Genomic DNA, 22,163 nt, shown 5'->3' on the forward strand with positions numbered 1-22,163 from the left:
CCACGGTCATTACTGTCCCCTCATCTCCCTGTACCACGGTCATTACTGTCCCCTCATCTCCCTGTGCCACGGTCGTTACTGTCCCCTCATCTCCCTGTGCCACGGTCATTACTGTCCCCTAATCTCCCTGTGCCACGGTCATTACTGTCCCCTTATCTCCCTGTGTCACGGTCATTAGCGTCCCCTCATCTCCCAGTGTCACGGTCATTTGTGTCCCCTCATCTCCCTGTGTCACGGTCATTTGTGTCCCCTCATCTCCCTGTGTTACGGTCATTTGTGTCCCCTCATCTCCCTGTGTCACGGTCATTTGTGTCCCCTCATCTCCCTGTGTCACGGTCATTTGTGTCTCCTCATCTCCCTGTGTTACGGTCATTTGTGTCCCCTCATCTCCCTGTGTCACGGTCATTTGTGTCCCCTAATCTCTACTAATATTTGTGAAATCTCTGTATTTTCCACCCAGATATCTGACGCTCTCATCCGAAGAGTCCACCTAACTGAGGACCAGTGGGGTAAAGGGACCCTCACCCCCCGGATGAACACTGACTTCGATCTAAACCTGGACAGCGCCCCCCTCCTGCAGTCAATTCATCAGCTGGACTTTGTACAGATGAAAGGTAATTATATGCGGAGCTCCCATAATGCACTTCTCTCTAGTTACACAAAATTCTGGATTTAGATATATAAATTTGGCATAAAAAATAAAAATTCTTGTAACTCAAAATCGATACAAGGTGCCAAAAAGCAAAGTATCTACAAAGGTGCTGAAAACTATTTGTAGATTTTATTTATAGAATATTGTAAATTATTTATCAAAAGTGGGATTCTCCTTTAAGTTAAAGGGATTCTCCACCCTAGACTAAAACAGCTGTCCCAAACTGGATTTCTTACCGCCATTTACTTTCTGGGAATTCTGGGGTCCCAGACAGTCTGTTATAATCTCCTCGAAAGTATCCTAGTGTACATGAGTGTGTGCATTGTGCCCACCAGTAGGGGGCAGACTTGTAACCAGCATGATGACATTACTGCCATGCCGCCTTGGGTTAACTGGTTTGGATTTGATGACAGCTTAGCAAATATTTCTCCTGTCGCTGTGCCCAGGCTGCCGACAACCTGTGTGAGGGGTTCAGACGAGGCCGCAGATTGTTCTGCATTGTGCGGTGTCATGCGTCCGTCAGCACTGAGCCGCCAGGTCGTCTTCTGCTGAGCAGCGCTGTGCTGCGTCCATCAGCCAGGAGCAGCAGCGGAGGCGCAAGCCAGGGAAAGGGGGGCAGAAAAATCCCTCCTGTAGTCAGAATAGAGCTCCCTCTAATGTGGTCACAGAAATAACTCTCCCCATCTAGTCACATTGGGGTCCCCTCTCAGCTTTATAATTATCTAGTGTCAGGCCCCCACTTACCCAGAAGATGCACTATGACCTCCATCATCAGTAGTGACACCAGACCCCCAACATCCCCAGTGGTCGCCGCAGCCCCCTCCATACAGTGGTCATCGCAGCCCCTCCATAGAGCAAATGCTGCAGCCTCTTGCCGTATCATTTTCTCACAGTAGTGCCCCCCTCAGTTACTGATCATAGCAGCCCTCTCGTTGCAGTGTTGCCGCTCCCCCCTCGGTGCAACAGTCGGCTTGGCCCCCTCGGTACAGCGGACGCCCCGGCCCCCTCCTCGGTACAGCGGTCGCCCCGGCCCCCTCCTCGGTACAGCGGTCGCCCCGGCCCCCTCCTCGGTACAGCGGTCACCCCGGCCCCCTCCTCGGTACAGCGGTCGCCCCGGCCCCCTCCTCGGTACAGCGGTCGCCCCGGCCCCCTCCTCGGTACAGCGGTCGCCCCGGCCCCCTCCTCGGTACAGCGGTCGCCGCGGCCCCCTCGGTACATAGGTCGCCCCGGCCCCCTCCTCCATAGAGCGGTCGCCGCGGCCCCCTCGGTACATAGGTCGCCGCGGCCCCCTCCTCTGTAGAGCGGACGCTTATCATTTTCTCACATAGTGCCCCCCTCAGTTACTGATCACAGCAGCCCCCTCCACCAGGGGTTTATATTCTCATAGAGACATTTTGCCGTAATTCTTCATGCCTCTTACTTTTCCTAAACCCTCAGTTCCCTCTTTAGTACCAGCGCCCCCCATTCTTCAGATGGAAGAGTGCTGCACCCACAACAACAGTGCCACCCTGTCCTGGAAGCAGCCGCCCATGTCCATGGTGCAGGCGGAGGGCTATATCCTGGAGCTGGATGATGGGAACGGCGGGCAGTTCAGAGTAAGAGCCCACCGTAATGATCTAGGCCCTGGCCGCCATGTCTGTGTCCTATAGACATCCCATATAACGCGCTGTTACTGTTGCAGGAAGTGTTTGTCGGGAAGGAGACGATGTGCACAGTGGACGGTCTGCACTTCAACAGCACATACAATGCCCGGGTGAAGGCCTTTAATAAAGCGGGGGTCAGCCAGTACAGTAAGACCCTGGTCCTCCAGACCTCCGAAGGTACGTCCTCCTCTAAATATTACCCTGCGGCCTGCAATGTATGCCGCCCATGCCCTGCCCCCACTCTGGGGCCAAACTACGGCCAATGTAATATGAAGATAATAAAAGGGTTTTTTAAATAGGTATTCTCCGGAAAAGAAAGTCGTAAATCAGTGATCATTGAAGGTCTGGCTACCGAGATCCCCACCAATGCCCAAAACGGACTGTTCGTAGTCTGAATCAGGCCTGGTTTTGGTGTAATTTGTAAAAGGGTCATGGCCTGTAGCTACCACTAGGAGGAGCTTCGAGCATACAGATCCCTCATTGAGTTGGATGGGAACTGTAGATTTCTTTGTGGTGTTCAGAGAGCTCCCTCTAGTGGTGGCTGCAGGTAATCCGAATGTTATCATTTACCTACATGTTAGAGATGAGCAAATAGATTCACAGGACTTTAGTCCAGTGGCCACAACACTATCAGTGGCCACCGGACGGGAACCTGGCGGCATCCCCAGCTCCTCATCTGATTAGTAGGCTTGGTGTGACGCAGCGGGCCTACTAAATGTGGAGCCCGCCTGATCTAAAACTCTTCACAGCTGTGGGTTTGCTACATTCATATCATTCCCTACTAATAATGTTCTATCAATATCTGTCATTGGCGATGAGGAGTTTAAAAGGAAGCTATGATCAGAAAATGACCTAATCTTTTTGTGTTACATGAATTTTGTTTCTAATCTTTATCAATGTTTTTTTGTTTTGTTTTTTCATATCATGATTTATTAAAAAAAATTGTAATTTTTTAATTTTCACATTGGCCACTGGGGCTTTTTTACATTCACAGTTCCTGTCCTTTCAGGAAGAGTTTTCAGCAGTTTCCTTATCAGCAGAGGCAGGAGTACAGTGACAGGTAACCCCTCTATACACAGCTGATAACACAATCTACCAATCATAATAGGCAATGTCACAGCTCACCTCCTCCTCCCTTCACTATGACCTTTTCACTCGCTCATTAGATGCTTCGATAAGAAAGATAGGATCCCAGTCTGTTCATTGCTGCTAATGTATGTGTGAATTTCCTGAAATACAGGAGTCTAAATGATGCCCCAGTGTCCGGTGTGAACATTTTCCAGATTTCTAATTTTTATTTTAAATACAGATTGTGTGATCTGTAAAAGAATCTCGCAAACCTGATTTAAACAGGTCATTTTCTGTTGATCTTTTCCTTTTAAAGGAGTTGTTCTAGCTCAGGTCTAATTAACTTCAGTTGGACTGAGCAGCAATACCACACAAAACCTGTGGCTAGAGGTGGCGCTGTTTTCGAAGTGAAGCAGCAGTGTTTTTCTAATCCTGGACAACTCCTTAATATTGTGCTTAATGTGTAGTTTTATTCTTGTAGTTCCTGTTTCACTTTGTGTGTGTCTAAAGAAAATAAAAGGGAAAATCCAACATACTGGTGGGACAGAGATAGCAGCGGCACTAAGGTCTTGGTCCCATGGCCGCCTCTGCCACACGAGTACACAACGGTATTATAAATGGCACAGGCGGGGGCTCTGTTAACAACTTAACATGGAGACTTCCCGTTATGCCTCTGCGTAGTTGTATAGCGCTGACATATGCCGTGCACACTTGTGCAATATCAGATATTCTAAAATGACGATTTATATGGAGTCATGTGATCAAGAGGATCCGTATTTAGCGTCTGCCATCATTTTTGGGTTTTCTTTTTATGTTGTTCATTATGCGGTAAATATCACCAGGGAACATGATTCTCCAGGGCGGTGCGACTCCAGCGATACCAGACTTGTGTCTTGTTTTTTTTTTTTTGGTTTTTGCTTTTTTTTTTTATTATTATTTTTATTGAAATAAAAAAATCGGAATTTATTTATAAAAAAAAATTGTCTTGTGTCGCCATTTTTCGACACCCGGAACTTTTTAATTTTTCTCTCAATGGTACTATGTAAGAGTTTATGTTTTGGTTGTTTTTTTTCATTCTAAGGTATCTACAGCATTTCTATATTTCTATTTTGATAGCTTGGACTTTTACAAATGATTTAATAGCAAATATAATTAGGTTTTTTTTTTTAGTTGTTTTTTTTTTTTAAATTTATAACTTGAGAAAGGGTGGGGTAATAGGAATTTCTTATATTTTTTTATTTTCACTTTTTTTAATAGCCCTCACAATACTTTGATCACTTGTTCTGTATATGCAATGCCAAAGTATTGCATTATATAATGGAAAAAATAGAGGACCATGATGGCAGGATCAAGAGGTCTTAAGTAGGCCTCTGGCTGCCATGGCAACCCATCGACCCCCTGCGAACACAGGACGATGGCGGTGGGCGCCCAAATGGATGCGCTGCATAAATGCCAATGTCAATGATTAGACGGCCAGAATTGGAGCCTTCTGTAATAGCTGCTTTTAGGGTCAGGTGCTGGCTGTATAACCCAGCTGACGCCTGCTCTATATGAAGTTACTGAGCCCACTCCATACATCATGATGTACTGGTCCAGCCAGGGGTCAATAGAGCCATTTTTTGGGTCCTTGCGAAGTAGAAAGGGTCGTTGTTTAATTACCCTGCAAATTGGGATTGAAAACTTGGGAGATTTACTAAATATAATGTTTGCTGTTCTGTTTTATTTGCCTTTTATGTGCATTGTTGGCATTTTCCAGATTTGCATTTTTTCGTTATCGTGCTGATCACGCGTTATCAGTGGCGTCATCACGTCCTATGTGTTCGGTGTATATCTTTGTGCTGTCCTCATCGTTCGTAGTTTGCGGTGGTCACCGTACAAATCCTACAGTTCGTCCCCTTCATTTCTTTCCGATTTTTGATTTGACGCTCTCTAGGGGTGCACAAGTGTTTGCACTCTTTCGGTTTTATGTATGTTTTCTATTGATTTGTTTGTGGAGGTAAAGATTTAGGTCATTATTGACGGTCAAGGGTGGCGTTCATCTGCCCCAGGCATGAGGGATGACCATGCATTTTCCCTTACCTGCGGAGGCGGCCATTTTGTGTGATTCTGGAGGGAGTTAGTGAGAAAACTAAAGTGATAAGAACATCCTATGTGAAAATGTTTAGATCTGTCCATATTTTCTGAATTTTGAGTATTTTATTAAAAATGGCTGTGATTATATCATTGCCTTTTTGTGGCTTTCTGCACGTGGAATGGCAGGATCACTAATAAATAGCTGAACAAAATGGCTGCCTCCTGGTCTCCTTCCTCAGCTGTGAATGATATGTATGTACACTAATGCACGCTGACATTTCTATGCATGTCTTTGCTTATGCCAGGTCCCTATCCTCGAATGTCAGCCTCTCTTGCAGCTCGTTTGCAAATCAACACCATGCCCTCTCCTCTCGAGTTCCTCCAAAACTCAGAACAGGAAACTTGTGTGTCTCCAGGTAAAATGGCTTTCCCTTCCCTCACCAATTGGCGTAAAAGTTGTCACCGTTGATCAAAAATGTGTCAGAAAGTCTCTAGCAACCAATTGGCGTCTTTTATTATTTGAATGAAAGCTGAGCTGTTATTGGTTGCTATTGGTAACGAGGCCTATGAGGCCGCTCTCATAAGTGAGGCCTAATGCATTGTCTCATTATTGCGCCTTTAGTTTCTTGCAAAGGCGGCCATGTTGTTAGTTTTGAACCTTAGACACGTCAGCGCATTCGGTCACAACCAGTCAGTTAACACTTGACATAAATGATTTCCTTTGAGACATCCGCCATACATGTATGGCGCATGTCAGGTGCATGCTTTACGAACATCCGCCAATAACAGCCTTAAATGCCGCTAACAATCACTGATAGTGGCACTTAAGCCTCACAGACCCGCTGGCGTACCCATTCGGGTGCCCATCCAGCTCCCCCTTCATCTGCATGATAGAGGTATTGCTGAGTTGACATGAAGGCCCCCATTGCCACCATCTTGGTACTCCTGTGAAGCCCCATAGAAGTAGAGCTTTGTGCTTTGTAGAGGATCTGGAGGACTAAAAAGAAAAAAAAAATTTAAAAAAAAGAAAAATTCAAAGCATCCTTTATTTTCCCCTATTTAGAAATATAGAAATGTATAAAATAATAAAAAATTAAAACATATTCGGCTTTGCCACGTCCGTAACTATCATAATATAAAATGTATTAACCCTACAGTAAATGCCATAATGAATAAAAAAATATTAAATTTCATTATTGCAAGTTTTCGGTCGCCATTCCTATTTCCAAAAATGCAATAAAAAGCATAAAAAATGCCGTAGGTACTCCAGAATTATACCAATAAAACTAGAGGATTGCGGTAAGCGTACTGACCTGTAAAATAATTTTTACTGCGAAAAAAAAAGTCAAAAAACCAATGGTGGAGTTGCGTTTTTTTTTTTTCACGGCACTTGGAATTTGTTTTCCAATACTTTATATGGTAAAGTAAGTGGTGTCATTTAAAACTATAACTCGCCCTGCAAAAACACAATCCGTCACATGGCGCTGTTGACAGATTAAATAAAAAAGTTACGGCTTTTTGAAGTAAAAGAGGAAAAACAGAAATGCAAAAACGAAAAATAGAAAGAGCTAAAATGTATAATAAGGGGATCGCACATTACCACGTACACCCAAACTTCCAGGATGAGGGGCGTCATTAGACCCGCAGCAGCCTGTTTATAGCTTCTTGCTGGGAGGCAGCTTGCAGCGGCAGCATTCCTCTCCCCACCATTTTGTCTACCTGCCGGGCCTGGAGCGTGGAGAGAGAGATTAGCTCTTTAGTGTAATGCATTCGCTATTCTTCTCTTAGAACATTGCATATTTCTCGCGCTGCAGAGCCGGCGGCGGAGTTTCTGCAGGGATTCAGAATGATTTCCGTCTTCATCCCCGGCTGATACCTAAGATTTAAAGATCCTTACCGCAAGCGCACTCCAATGGATCTGTGCGTCAACGGTGCACGGCTGGGGGTGGCCGGGGCTGCATTGTCTGGATTTACAACGCAGGATGGATGGGGGGGGCCGGTTAACTCTTCTCATGCTGAAAGCTCCAGATTCCTATAACTGCCCACCCCAGCTCTGTACAGGGATTGCCACCATCCCCATTAGGCCAGGTCCCCCGTGATAACCGCAATCTCTCACACCCAGTGGTCTAGTTTAACCCCTTAAAAATCTGACCATTTTTTTGTTTGTTTTTTTCCTTTGGATTTTCATTTTTTTCCTCTGCGATTTCCATTACTATGTAATGTTAAAAAGAACGTGGGAAAAAAAACATTCCAACTGGGGTATAATGGTGGGAAAAAAATGTCGGCATACTTTGCTATAGTCCGATTTTATCAACAATGCTAAAAGAAAAAAAAGGCAGATTTCACAAAAATTTGCATTAAAATCTGCATTTTTGGCCATAAAGGGGGCTGAACATGCAAAAGTATTTAAATGGGGCCTATCGAGAGAAAACCTGGCCTTGCTGCCCATAGTAGCGCATTTTCCTAACAACTGAGCCCAGCAAGGACAGATTTTTCTGTTCGGCTTTTTTTTTCTACTCCATTGACTTTTCAGTGCGGTAAAAATTGTATATTTTGTTTTACGTGACAATAAAGCAGAGCTGTGTTTGTAAGAGAAGCCGAGCATTGTTTGTCATCGCTGTGCTTAAAAGGGGTATTCCCATCTCCAAGATCCTATCCCAATGTGTAGTAGGTGTAATAATAATAATATCAGCAAATACCTCCAATTAGAAATGTAATATAGTTTTTCTGATTCGCTATGTCTCTTTCCTCGTGTGCAGGCATTGCAGGACCTTAGGTATCCATGATTATGATCACTAGCAACAAGCTGTCACTATATCAGTAGGCGTAACCTTGGATACCTAAGGTCCTGCAATGCCCTGCAAATGAGGAAAGAGACATAGTGAATCAGAAGAACTATACCACATTTCTAATTGAAGGTATTTGCTAATATTACTTTTACACCTACTACATATTGGAATAGGATCTTGAAGATGGGAATACCCCTTTAAATCAAACTACTCATTGGCAAACGCAGCTCTGCCACTTCTGTTGGTATGAAAACCTCTATTTTCGGTTTTGTACAGGACTATTCAAGATGCCCGGTAAAGATGGGAGTAATTATCAGCATTGTTTTCGGACAAGTTCTCTTGCGGAGTGAGAGAGAGAGAGAGAAAAAAAAAAAGAGGGTTTTCATTTATGGTCGTCGTGTGCAACCGTGTCACAGGAATATGTCTTCATCCTCCTGCGGATAGCTGCGGGGGCTAATGGCTGTGTGTGTGGGAATCGAGGCCTAGAGCGGTTTCCACGGTAACGCAGGAGATACCTCAACCTCCGCGGCAGGGAAAACAGAAGCGGCCGAACAAAAAAAACGAAACAAATGTGCCTCCATTACAGGGCTACAACATTTGTAGGATCTATGATATGGATAAAGGGTATTGGGCCCGACACTTGCTCAAAGGTGGGGGCAACAGATGCTGCAAAACTACAACTCCCAGCACTCCCTGACAGCCGCAGGCACAGTTTGCTGCATAATCTATTTAAGAGCCTGCAAAATCTGTGCAACGTCTCCAAGAAGAGTCATATAGGGATAATTCAAGGACTTTTGGGAGATTTTTCCATATAGATGCCGCTGACGCCATCAGATTAGATGAGTGTAATCAGCTATGAGCCGCACGTAGTCTTTACAGCAGCAGGAACATCTCTGATCTATGATTTTCCCTTCTCCTCCTTTTGTGGAGCATCTCTGATGACATTGATTGCGGATCCCCGGCCCTGTGATGCCGTCCCATTAGTCTTGTGTCCGTAAATTCTATCTGGGGAATTTCTATAATCAGGGTAACACGGGGCTGCAGATGGAAAGAGCAGGGCTTATATTAATCCCAACCTGCCAGATGAGAAAAGTCTTGTTTGTGGCGCTGGTTCAGAATAATGTGATTTCTCTTAAAGGGAAACTATTGTAGGTTAGGGTTTGTAAAATAGCGCCACACTTGTGCACAGGGCGTGTAGGGTATTGCAGCTCAGCCTCATTCACTCTTAGTGGAGTTGAAGTGCAATACCAGACACAACTCGTGGACAGACGTGGCGCTCTTTGAAAGAAAGCAGTCATTTTTTTTTATAAAGAACCCTTCGTATTGTGTGCAGATTTACACATACCCTCAAATACCAGCCTCATCCGTATGACGAAAGACCGTTCCCCTATTGACCACGGCAGTCACAGAATGCTCAAATGCACACTGCCACATGGAGTGCCCCCGTAGAGTGCCAGCCAAAAAGTGCTCCAATTCACAGATCCAGGTAGAGTGCACCCAGTGTCAATCAAAAAGTGCCCCCATATAGTCCACCTCCAAAAACAGTGTCACAGTGCCCCCATAATTAGTGGCAGACAAAAAGAGCCCTAATGCACAGGGTCAGTGTGCCAATATGTATAGTCCTAGTCATGAATTGCCCCTATAACCAGTGCTGGACAGGAAACCTCATCAACAGTGTCAGTGTCATATGCACAATGCTAGAGTTCCCCCATAAACAGTAGCAGCCAGAGTAACCCTATAAACTGGGTTTTCCAAAAATAATCCTAATGCACAATGGCAGTGTGCCAACATGTATTGTGCTAGTGATAAAGTGCCCAGCTAACCAGTGTCAGCCATAAAGTGCTTCTATACCCAGTGCCAGACAAAGAGACACTCCCATATGCACAGTAACAGAATGCCCATATATTGTCACAAAGTGCCCTCATAGCCAGTGCCAACCAAGATAACCCCATAAACAGTGCTATTAAAAACCGTGCCCCTATAAAAAGTGCCAGGGAGAAAGAGCCTGTATACGGTGCCCAACAGAGTGCCTCTATATATAATGCAAGTCATAAAGTGTCCTCATAGCCAGTGCAAGCCAAAGGTACCCCATAAACAGTGTTGGTTAAAAGGTGCCCCTATACAGAGTGTGAAACACTGTTCCTATAATCAGTGGTGCCATACGTGGAGAGGGTTGTCCATTCTGTTGCCCGGTGGCACCTGATAGGACTTGCTGTCATGTTGCCCCAGCATAATGGCCTACAAGTGTACAGCTAACCTTGATGAACATAATCAAATTTCCAATAAGGAAGAATCTAGCCCAAAAATTGTCTAGAAGGGACGATCCTACAAGGGTGGAGCGGACATCTGGTGTTGTTAGTTCTTCATGAGCTCTAACATACTAACATCCTTTTTCTGCCCCGCATGCTCTTCATCGGACATCCCACAGTTGACATAAAAAAACTGGTGGCAGGTATGGAGCGACGCTTGTGCATGGAGATCCTAGGACGTGCATGGCTTGCATGTTGACGTTTCTTGTATACTAACTCATCTAGTGGTCCTCTTCTGTTACTAAAACCACAGAAGGCCCCAAGTTATTAAAATCAAAGATGTTTTTGGCAAAATCAACCTAGAATGTTTAGTATTGACATGAGGACCACTATAATGAAAATTGAAGGGATGGTGTCTGACTTAGATGGTGTCTACTCTCAAGGCTTTGTTCACATGGCAGTATTCGCCAGTTCCTTCACATTAGACTGCAAGAATAATTTGACAAACACTATGATGGAACTCACCGGACACCTCGTCTTTGGTTTCCATTTGGTGCCATTGGTATCCATTGTGCACGTCACTGTGACTTTTGTTAATCTGGCGCCAGAACTTGATGATAATTTCTGTAAAAAATGTCAAGGGACAAAATTGGACATTGTGATAAAAATGGATTAATAGAGGTTGTCTTCTTGATGACCAAGCTGTCCTGGCAATCTGGCCAGTCTTCATTGAAATGAATGGCAGCCTCAGAAGCCTTTCAATGCATGTGTAGTCATTTCTTCATCTAGGACAGGGAAAGAGACCTCATCATTGTCGGTTTCGGAGTGGTGGAAGGGTCTCGGCTTGAGGATTACCGTTTGTTCATGTTGCATAATTGATGACTTATTGACTCATTGTATTGTACCTGGAGCATTGAGTATTTCAGGGTCCAACAGTGGTCACTTACTGAATGTCCATGTTGTGTTTCCGTGATGACAGTGGCCTGGTTCGCTTTCGACCCTGGTTCAGCACATTCGGACATCATCTTCTCCAACGACAACCTGACCGTCACATGTAACAGCTATGACGACCGAGTAGTCCTGGGAAAAACCGGTTTCTCTAAAGGCGTTCACTATTGGGAACTGACCATTGACCGATACGACAATCACCCAGACCCTGCCTTCGGGGTGGCCCGGGTTGAAGTCATGAAGGACGTCATGCTCGGGAAAGACGACAAAGCTTGGGCCATGTACGTGGACAACAACCGCAGCTGGTTCATGCACAACAATTCCCACACAAACAGGTACGTTCAACAAGCTGTATGATTGGGATGTCTGCAGCCATGATACTAATGTGATAGTTCTGTTGTCATAGGACTGAAGGAGGCATCACCAAAGGTGCCACGGTTGGCGTCCTCTTAGACTTCACCAGGAGAACTTTGACCTTCTCCATCAATGAAGAGCAGCAGGGGCCTGTGGCATTTGAGAGCATGGAGGGCCTGTTGTTCCCAGCCGTGAGCCTCAATAGGAATGTGCAGGTACTAATACTTTATCTGGAAATGTGCAGGCACCAATACTTAAAGGGGTTTTCCATTTTAGGAAAGTGAACCTAAAATAACGAACCGAGCAGTTACTCACGCTCCCTATTTCAAGCGCCGACTCTTCGCCGGTGCTTGGATCTTGATGTTTTGGCTGCAGCAGTGATGTCAAGTCGACAGCGCGCATCGGCGCTGTAGCCAATCACTGACCTTAGCGGCTGTGCAGAGGTAGATGGCATGACCTGCTGAGCTCAGCGATTGGCTGCAGCAGTGATGCGCCTTGTCGACATGATGTCACCTCTGCAGCCAAAACACCGAGACCCAAGCAGCGTTGGACCCGGGGAGCGTGAGTACCAGGTCTGCTTGTTGTTTTTAGTTTTTGTTTTAAATGTTTGGGGTCCACTTTCCTAAAAGTGGAAAACCCCTTTAATATCTGAATGTATCTACCTATGTGATGTTCTGTCAGGTCATGAGGACAAGTGTTACTTTTTGCTTTAATTTTCTTTACCTGCAAAACGTTGGTTGGGTTTGGAGTTAAGTGAACTTAGGTGGGTTTTTTAGGTGACCCCATCCTGATATTTGGGAATCGATACTACCTATGCAGCAGGGAGCAGCTACTAAACAGATCTTTTATTCTGGAGGACTAAGATGTCCATGTATTACTTGTAGAGCTGAGCAAAAAGATTTGTAGGACCCCGTTCCTGCATGCTGGTATTCTGTGCCCGTTGGACCAGAGCGCTGTGCACCTCCGACTAAGGACTCATTCACAAGTCTAATTTTTCCACGTACGAGAAAAACGGACTGATTATTCTAATCAGACTGTGGTCCAAGTGTCATTTGTTTTTTCTCGTACGTTGCGAAATTAAAAAAAAAAAAAGTTTCTCCACCTTTCGATGTCACCTAAGTGTGGTCCAGTTTTTTTTAAGGGACCCATTGACTTGCATTGCCGGTTTTGATCCGTCCCAATAATCAAAATCAGACATTTCTCCACGATCTTCTGCAGAACTCTCAGTCTGCAAAAATCACAGACGTGTGTATGGCTCCACAAACTATCACAGGTACGAGTGCTATCCGTGAAAAACATGGAAAGCACTCGTACGTGAAAATTAGCCCTAACAATATCATCCTCAGGGTCTCTTCTGATTAGTTGCAGTGAAAGGCAAACCAGACATCACAGTGGCCAAAAAATCAGAAGAGGTGCCGGCAGATAGGAGGAGGATTGCAGGGATCCGGTCTGGCAGCCTTGGACAAACAATGTGGCCAGTGGACGAGGGTCCTGCAAGTCGTTTGGCTCAACCCTACATGCATATACTGCACTCTCAATGGGAATTGTTGTAAATCTTCATCTTCCCTGTGGTGAACACTTAGTCCCAAGTTCTCCAACCTATTATGACCAATCCCTGGGGTCTCTGCAGTAGAACACTTTACAGAAGACCTCTCTCACAATAAGGTGCAGTCTGAAGTGAACAAGCCCCCATTCCAGCATTGGACGTGGTGGCCATCTTGTTTCTGCTCTGGTTCTAAACAAGAAATCGTAGCCAAATATGTCAATATACTAACAAGGTGCCGTAGCCAATATATCACTGTAACGTGCCATATCAAGGTCTACACATACCGATCCTGCCTTACGAAGAGCTGTGATCATAACATGATTCCCTAGTAAATCCAGTGGAAAAATGACAAATATCGCTTGACTTGTGATTTTCTCACCATACAGGTAACACTTCATACTGGTTTGCCGATTCCTGGTTTCTACTCGTCCAGAGCCTCCATAGCATCTTAAAGTGCCAAAAGGACTGAAATGGCTTCTAAAGACCCCCGATGATGATCACATTGGACTTCAAAGCAGCAAATAATTCTTACAAAAGAAAACAATCTGTAAATACCTAAAAGTGGCGGATTATATGGGGGGCTTACACAATGACGGTGACCTTCTCCCGATGACTGGCGCTTAATTCTCCAGCTCTGTCCAGGTTGTTCTCCAGACCTTGCCTTTTCATTATATCCCATATTTTTGTACATTTACTCTCCGTTTCATTTGTTGACCTCACGTCACAAATCTACATGGTGCCCGGCTGTATCAAGAGTGTCGGCACCTTAACTCTCCAAGATGTCCAGCTTACAACTCTCCAGCTCTGGTCACCGCATCTGTCTATGATGCCCATCTACCAGCTCTTCATAGTAGACCTTATAATGTACAGCTTTCCAGTGTCGGCACCATCCATCTTCATGATGCCCAGCTTCTCGCCTGTTCATGTGGTCCCCCAAGATGTCCACCTCTGGTGTTCACATCACCCAGGGTATCCACAACCATCTCCCGTACCATCCTGGCGTCCAGCGGTGATGAATCATCAGACCAAGTGTTTTTATTCCCAGGGACCTGGGTCATTGCTATTTATTTGATTCTTCAGATTCTCATTACCATGTATATACATTGTCGTTATACCCGTTGCTTTACCCGCTGCTGCTACCCCTTCCGAGGACCCTAAAGCTGTAAACTTTGCTCACTTCGATCCCGATACTGAATCGGACAGCTCCGTGCACCTCCGCCGAGGTCTTGTCCGTAATCTGGATGACGCACTATTGTATTTCCTAATATCTTGCGGAATGTAGGGCGACATCCTTAATTTTAAGGCCGTCGTCTTTATGGTGCTTGTAAAAGAAAATTTTAGAAATTGCAAATTTCTATAGGATTTTCTAATGATATAAAAGTGGCCGACCTCCGCCCTTGTATATAGAGGTCGCTCCCATTAGACAAAAGAGGCTTCTGGCTATGGAGGCAAGTGGAAGGGGGCACTACTGAGACGGATCCACTGGATACCTATACCTGCCATATATAACGTGATGGCACATGTCCCCTCCGGTGGGCAGGGATCATTGCTGGAAGGCCCAGTGGGCTTGGAGACCTCCACCAGATGCCACGTGCTTGGATGAAGTCAGAGGCTCATATTGTCAACTTTTTAAATGTTTGGGATTTAAAGGGCAACTCCACCAAAAACAGATCATGCCCTTTTACATTTTACTTAGATCTACCCTTTCCATTCATTCACACCACCCTAGTAATAATTTATTATTCATGCTTTGTTATGGTCTATAGACCCTTAGTGCCAAATTGGGGTCTCCATTTCAGTATTATGCTGCCCCTTATGGCAGTAATGAAATAGTTTGTATGATATATTAGTGCTTATTTAAGCAATTAGTACCCCTACAACCAAGGCAAAGGACTTTTCATTTACACTACAGTGGAGCTATCTGCTCTCTTGACATATCTATTTTTTTCTAATAAATGATCGCGTTCCTCATTAAAAATCTGTATTGTGAAAATTCCTCTGTTATTCCTCCTGGAAATCTATAGAGAATTAGGGTTTTACCTTTCTCTTTTTCATTATTAGCGCTGATTGGACGGTGCAAGGACTCGCCTCATTAACAAGGAGAATGGTAACACCCAGTTATCAGTTTATTCACTCATTTCCAGGAGGGGTTACAGAGGTGTGGAGCAATGCATAAGTCTAAGAAAATATATTGCATGAACTCAATGGGGCAGTGCAGTCAACTATTAGCTGCAGTGCTGCCCGTTGAACTGCAGGTGGCGGTAATCTGGCATTAAAAGTTCCCCCCGTTCCGTTGCGCTTTTCTAACAGTGCGAATATTTTTACCGCATGCTCCTTGGAGTCCGATACGTACACCGAGAAGCCAATTTTCGACCCAGCCTGAAACCGCTGCCTTTCCAAAGAGAGTGCCAATATAGCCGCCTACCCCGAGCTCGTACTTTACAGCTGCCTGATGCATCCCAATGGCCACACCATGGTTATAACGATCACCCAGCTATTATAACCAGCAATAGCGGACACGAAGCGTCTGCCGGTGACCCATTCCCTTGTAACGAATGTACATATGTGGTTTTAGCCGTGTGTGTCTGCGCGTTGGATATCGATGTAGAGAGTGTACCCTGCTAATTTATTTTGGGCAGGTGCCAATCTGCCCTCCTACCATGTACCCATTAGCTAATCTTGGCTACAGAAAATCTCTGTTGCGGGACAACGCTGATGCTTTAAGATTATTTTTCTGATGAGAAGCAATGGCTGGGCCACTCCGAGCTTCTTCGTCGCCCGCAGTGAGTAGTCGTCCTGACGAGGCTTATGGGATTCCTAGTGACTTGTATCGCATAGTCCATTTGTATATGTAGCTCTCGCCCTCTGCAGACGCTGTACTCAAGACAAGAACTTATGTTTGCCGTTACCAATAAATTAATTTTATGAGGGAAACTGCTGCCCGTCTGCAAGCGTTTTATTTGCTGCTCATGTTAAAGCATATCTGTCGTTTCATCTGACTGTTCAGAATAAGCTGTCCCGTGTGTACATGAGCAATGACACCTATTTCTGGCCATTATATGACTTGTATGCTACTTTTTTCACCACCTTTCCCCTCCACAGGTTGTCTCTGATCTAGTGAGTGGAGACTAGCTACTATGACGTCTCCCGTACACAGCACACACCGACATAAGGGATTCCTGCTCTCCTGTTTCTGTGTAGCACATGTTCAGAAGTAGCAGCAGCTTGGAAGATATTATCCAGCAGCACTGAGCAGTGTAGCTGTGAATCCAGAGCTAGGGTAATATAAAACAGCATGGAGTACATTATCCAGCAGCACTGAGCAGTGTAGCTGTGAATCCAGAACTAGGGTAATATAAAACAGCATGCAGCACTGAGCAGTGTAGCTGTGAATCCAGAACTAGGGTAATATAAAACAGCATGGAACACATTATCCAGCAGCACTGAGCAGTGTAGCTGTGAATCCAGAGCTAGGGTAATATAAAACAGCATGGAGTACATTATCCAGCAGCACTGAGCAGTGTAGCTGTGAATCCAGAACTAGGGTAATATAAAACAGCATGCAGCACTGAGCAGTGTAGCTGTGAATCCAGAACTAGGGTAATATAAAACAGCATGGAACACATTATCCAGCAGCACTGAGCAGTGTAGCTGTGAATCCAGAGCTAGGGTAATATAAAACAGCATGGAGTACATTATCCAGCAGCACTGAGCAGTGTAGCTGTGAATCCAGAACTAGGGTAATATAAAACAGCATGGAGCACATTATCCAGCAGCACTGAGCAGTGTAGCTGTGAATCCAGAGCTAGGGTAATATAAAACAGCATGGAGTACATTATCCAGCAGCACTGAGCAGTGTAGCTGTGAATCCAGAACTAGGGTAATATAAAACAGCATGGAGCACATTATCCAGCAGCACTGAGCAGTGTAGCTGTGAATCCAGAACTAGGGTAATATAAAACAGCATGGAGCACATTATCCAGCAGCACTGAGCAGTGTAGCTGTGAATCCAGAACTAGGCTAATATAAAACAAAATGGAGCACATTATCCAGCAGCACTGAGCAGTGTAGCTGTGAATCCAGAACTAGGGTAATATAAAACAGCATGGAGCACATTATCCAGCAGCAGTGTAGCTGTGAAACCAGAACTAGGGTAATATAAAACAGCATGGAGCGCATTATCCAGCAGCACTGAGCAGTGTAGCTGTGAATCCAGAACTAGGCTAATATAAAACAGCATGGAGTACATTATCCAGCAGCACTGAGCAGTGTAGCTGTGAATCCAGAACTAGGGTAATATAAAACAGCATGGAGCACATTATCCAGCAGCACTGAGCAGTGTAGCTGTGAATCCAGAACTAGGCTAATATAAAACAGCATGGAGTACATTATCCAGCAGCACTGAGCAGTGTAGCTGCGAATCCAGAACTAGGGTAATATAAAGCAACATGGAGCACATTATCCAGCAGCACTGAGCAGTGTAGCTGTGAATCCAGAACTAGGGTAATATAAAACAGCATGGAGCACATTATCCAGCAGCACTGAGCAGTGTAGCTGTGAATCCAGAACTAGGCTAATATAAAACAAAATGGAGCACATTATCCAGCAGCACTGAGCAGTGTAGCTGTGAATCCAGAACTAGGGTAATATAAAACAGCATGGAGCACATTATCCAGCAGCAGTGTAGCTGTGAAACCAGAACTAGGGTAATATAAAACAGCATGGAGCACATTATCCAGCAGCAGTGTAGCTGTGAAACCAGAACTAGGGTAATATAAAACAGCATGGAGCGCATTATCCAGCAGCACTGAGCAGTGTAGCTGTGAATCCTGAACTAGGGTAGTATAAAACCGCATGGAGCACATTATCCAGCAGCAGTGTAGCTGTGAATCCAGAACTAGGGTAATATAAAACAGCATGGAGCACATTATCCAGCAGCACTGAGCAGTGTAGCTGTGAATCCAGAACTAGGCTAATATAAAACAGCATGGAGTATATTATCCAGCAGCACTGAGCAGTGTAGCTGTGAATCCAGAACTAGGGTAATATAAAACAAAATGGAGCACATTATCCAGCAGCACTGAGCAGTGTAGCTGTGAATCCAGAACTAGGGTAATATAAAACAGCATGGAGCACATTATCCAGCAGCACTGAGCAGTGTAGCTGTGAATCCAGAACTAGGCTAATATAAAACAGCATGGAGTACATTATCCAGCAGCACTGAGCAGTGTAGCTGTGAATCCAGAACTAGGGTAATATAAAACAAAATGGAGCACATTATCCAGCAGCACTGAGCAGTGTAGCTGTGAATCCAGAACTAGGCTAATATAAAACAGCATGGAGTACATTATCCAGCAGCACTGAGCAGTATAGCTGTGAATCCAGAAATAGGGTAATATAAAACAGCATGGAGCACATTATCCAGCAGCACTGAGCAGTGTAGCTGTGAATCCAGAACTAGGGTAATATAAAACAGCATGGAGCACATTATCCAGCAGCACTGAGCAGTGTAGCTGTGAATCCAGAACTAGGGTAATATAAAACAGCATGGAGCACATTATCCAGCAGCACTAAGCAGTGTAGCTGTGAATCCAGAACTAGGGTAATATAAAACAGCATGGAGCACATTATCCAGCAGCACTGAGCAGTGTAGCTGTGAATCCAGAACTAGGGTAATATAAAACAGCATGGAGTACTTTATCCAGCAGCACTGAGCAGTGTAGTGTGAATCCAGCTTTGATCAAAATAATAATTTGCGTGCACTCTGTCAGAAGTGGAGGACCAGAGCCACAGCAAGGCGCATGAGCGCCGCTATACCCCTCTATACCACCAATGAATGACAACCCCTTCTGGGACCTACACCCTGACTATGCATGGACTCTGTATGACCGCATGATCCACGTGGCCCCACACCACTATTGGACCTGGTTGAGCTCTCCTCTTTCCTGGACTTTAGCCCTATTCTCAGACTCTAAACAATTTCAAACCACCCATACAATAAGCAACTAAATGATTAAGTCCGCAATTAAGGCCAAAACGTCTTACCGCTGTCGCCTTGCACCTGGGTTTGAACAAATTGTCTGTGTATTAATAAATGTTTTTGCATTCACAACATTTGAGTGTGCGATGAATTGAATTTTCTACAATCCAGCTTTGATGACAGATTAACACTTGCTAGAAAGCAGCAATTAAGACACTATCCAGTAGTACTGAACAGTGTAGCCATGAATCCAGAACTAGGGTAATATAAAACAGCATGGAGTACATTATCCGGCAGCACTGAGCAGTGTAGCTGTGAATCCAGAACTATGACGATATAAAACAGCTTGAAGTACATTATACAGCAGTACTGAACAGTGTAGTGTGAATCCAACTTTGTAACACTTGCTAGAAAGCAGCAGCAAATAAGACATTATCCAGTAGTACTGAGCAGTGTAGTTGTGAATTCAGAACTAGGGTGAAATAAACTATGGGCCTAAAAATTAACAGGCAGGTAGTTGCTAACAGAGGCACCAGCCACTCCAGCCAGCAGTTCAGCTGCTCCACATCAACAGAGCACCTATGCCTCTTCCTGGTTGCTCTGTCAACAGATGTGACATCCAATGTCATGTTGATTGACAGCTGGCTTCCCACAGTTAGGTAGCGAGGAGCCAGCTGTCAATCACCATGAGATCGGCCATCACGCCCCATCAACAGAGCGGATGAGAAGCCGCTTCTCTGTCAATATGACATCAGCAGAAGCCGCTGTCTCACCGGCAGGAGTGGTCAGGGCACTGAGCACTATAGGCAGGTAGTTAGCAACGACCTACCTGTTCTTAGTTAAAAAAATAGTCCCGGATAACCCCTTTAACAGTAAGCAGAAGCAGCATGGAGTACATTATAGAGCAGTACTGAGCAGTGTAGCAGAAAATCCAGCTATGATGACAGATTAACACTTAATAAAAGGCAACAGCAAAGAAGACATTATACAGTAGTACTGAGCAGTATAGCTATGAATCTGGACCTGAGGTAAGGTAAAACATTTACTAGAAAGCCGCAGCATACAGGACATTATGTAGCATAGTGAGCATTATAGCTGTGAATCCAGCCCTGGTGTGAAATAAAACACTGGAAAGCATCAGCATAGAGGCAAACATACAGCAGTACTGAGTAGTATAGCTGTGAATCCAGCTCTGGGAAGAGATAAATATTAGAAAGCCCGGGTGCCATCTGTGTGTCCTGGCGTCTCACTCGTCCTCTCTCTATAGACTTGAGGAGGCAGCTGTACTCTGATCTCTCAATGAACTGGCAGTCACTTTTGTCATTTTGCAGTTTTTTGGAGTAAATGATAAGTTCAGGACAGTGGAGGAGGAAGTGAAGTGGCTCAGAAGTGGAGAAAGAAGCAGATTTCTATGATAAGAAATATTCCAAAGTTTCTTAAATGACTGACTATTTAAAGGGATGAGGACAAAATTCATTTGTGCTTGGTTAAAGGGCAGCTCCATACATGACTGACTGGAGATGGTGTAAATTGATTCACAGGAGCCGATTCAGTGGCCACATCTGTATTCTGCGGTTGCTGGACTGGGGCCCTGAGAACCACCTCTTACGTGATGGCATTCGTGGCTCTTCTTTTGATTAGCCGGCCTGGCAAGATGCGACATGTGTGTCATGCCACAATGATGACATTGCTGCAGGCCAGGTAATTAAAAGAAGAGCCGCGGATGCAAGGAAGGTAGGAGGCAGTTCTCAGGGCTCCTGTCCAGTGGTCACAGGTTACTGGCATGGTCAATGTGAATGGATTCACACCATCTCTGGCAGTCACTGCACTGTAGTGCCCCTTATAGTGTGTTATCTATAGGTATCTGAGTTAGAATGCATGACTGCCACCTGCTGGGCATTCTGGTTATTGCGGACTACTCTCTGAGTTTCCAGGTATTTACAATGATGACTGATAAAATACTTCGGATCAGGGCCGGCTCCAGATTTATGCAGGCCCGTGGGTGACGAGTCTCAGTTGACCACTCTTTGCTTTATTTTTTTTTTCCTCGTCGCCTTCCAAGAGCTTAAACTTTTTTTATTTTGCAGTCGATAGCATTGTTTTTTTTTGCGGCTTGGACTACTTTTATCATTACCGTTACAATATCACTTTCTAATCTCCTTGTATTCCCATTTTGTTAGGCAAGATGAGTAGAGATGGGCGGACCAGTGGAAGTTCGGGTTCTGATACCCGACCAGAACTTTCTTTCTTTCTCTTTCTCTCTCTTTCTTCCAACCCTGGACTTGCCCGGAACTTCAAACATTGCAATGGACATCCGGTAACTGTCTGGTACGAACCCCAAACTTTTAAGTTTGGGTTTGCTCAACTCTACTTGTGGGTATTTTCTAGCTAATAAAGTGCTGTGATTACAGCAGCATCAGGAGATTTGGGAGTTGATACTGAATCCATTGTAAACCCAAAAAAGTCCAACTAGCCCTTCTTTAATACCAGCCCATAATGGTGCCTGAGTGGAAGAAAAGAAGAGGTCTGGGTATATTACTGACCCATCCATGGGCCCATCCATCTGCTAGCCCCAGAGTCCAGAGTCGTTCTCATCTCATCAGTTCATGAAACCTTTGAACAATCTGTCTTCTGATATTTCTTGGCCCAGTCTTGATGTTTTCCCTTCTGTGTCTTGCTCAGTGGTGGTCGTGCTCGGCCTCCTCAGCTCGGCAGTGTCTCTGAGCACCTTGTACTTCTGTGTCTTGCTCAGTGGTGGTCGGGCTCGGCCTCCTCACCTCAGTCATGTCTCTGAGCACCTTGTACTTCTGTGTCTTGCTCAGTGGTGGTCGGGCTCAGCCTCCTCACGTCGGACGTGTCTC

General features: G+C 44.9%; 1 protein-coding gene across 13 annotated transcripts in view; it reads left to right on the plus strand.

Annotated features, from left to right (window-relative positions):
• TRIM9 (tripartite motif containing 9) overlaps nt 1-16,260 on the plus strand; it is an 87,292-nt gene extending 71,032 nt beyond the window's left edge. For 2 of the 13 annotated variants that reach the window (XM_073638493.1, XM_073638496.1), the window contains exons 5-13: nt 461-614; nt 2,090-2,247; nt 2,334-2,472; nt 3,290-3,355; nt 5,742-5,852; nt 10,654-10,677; nt 11,454-11,757; nt 11,829-11,991; nt 13,709-16,260. In XM_073638493.1, coding sequence (XP_073494594.1) covers nt 461-614; nt 2,090-2,247; nt 2,334-2,472; nt 3,290-3,355; nt 5,742-5,852; nt 10,654-10,677; nt 11,454-11,757; nt 11,829-11,991; nt 13,709-13,774 — 1,185 coding nt within the window. In that variant the 3' untranslated portion in view covers nt 13,775-16,260. The remainder of the gene's footprint in view (nt 1-460; nt 615-2,089; nt 2,248-2,333; nt 2,473-3,289; nt 3,356-5,741; nt 5,853-10,653; nt 10,678-11,453; nt 11,758-11,828; nt 11,992-13,708) is intronic. The other 11 variants (XM_073638494.1, XM_073638497.1, XM_073638501.1 and 8 more) reach the window with 8 other exon arrangements.
• The last annotated feature ends 5,903 nt before the right edge of the window (nt 16,261-22,163 follow it).

The sequence above is a fragment of the Phyllobates terribilis genome, unplaced genomic scaffold (assembly GCF_046119375.1).
Source record: "Phyllobates terribilis strain yellow unplaced genomic scaffold, ASM4611937v1 Scaffold_7__3_contigs__length_470593459, whole genome shotgun sequence".
Taxonomy (NCBI): domain Eukaryota; kingdom Metazoa; phylum Chordata; class Amphibia; order Anura; family Dendrobatidae; genus Phyllobates; species Phyllobates terribilis.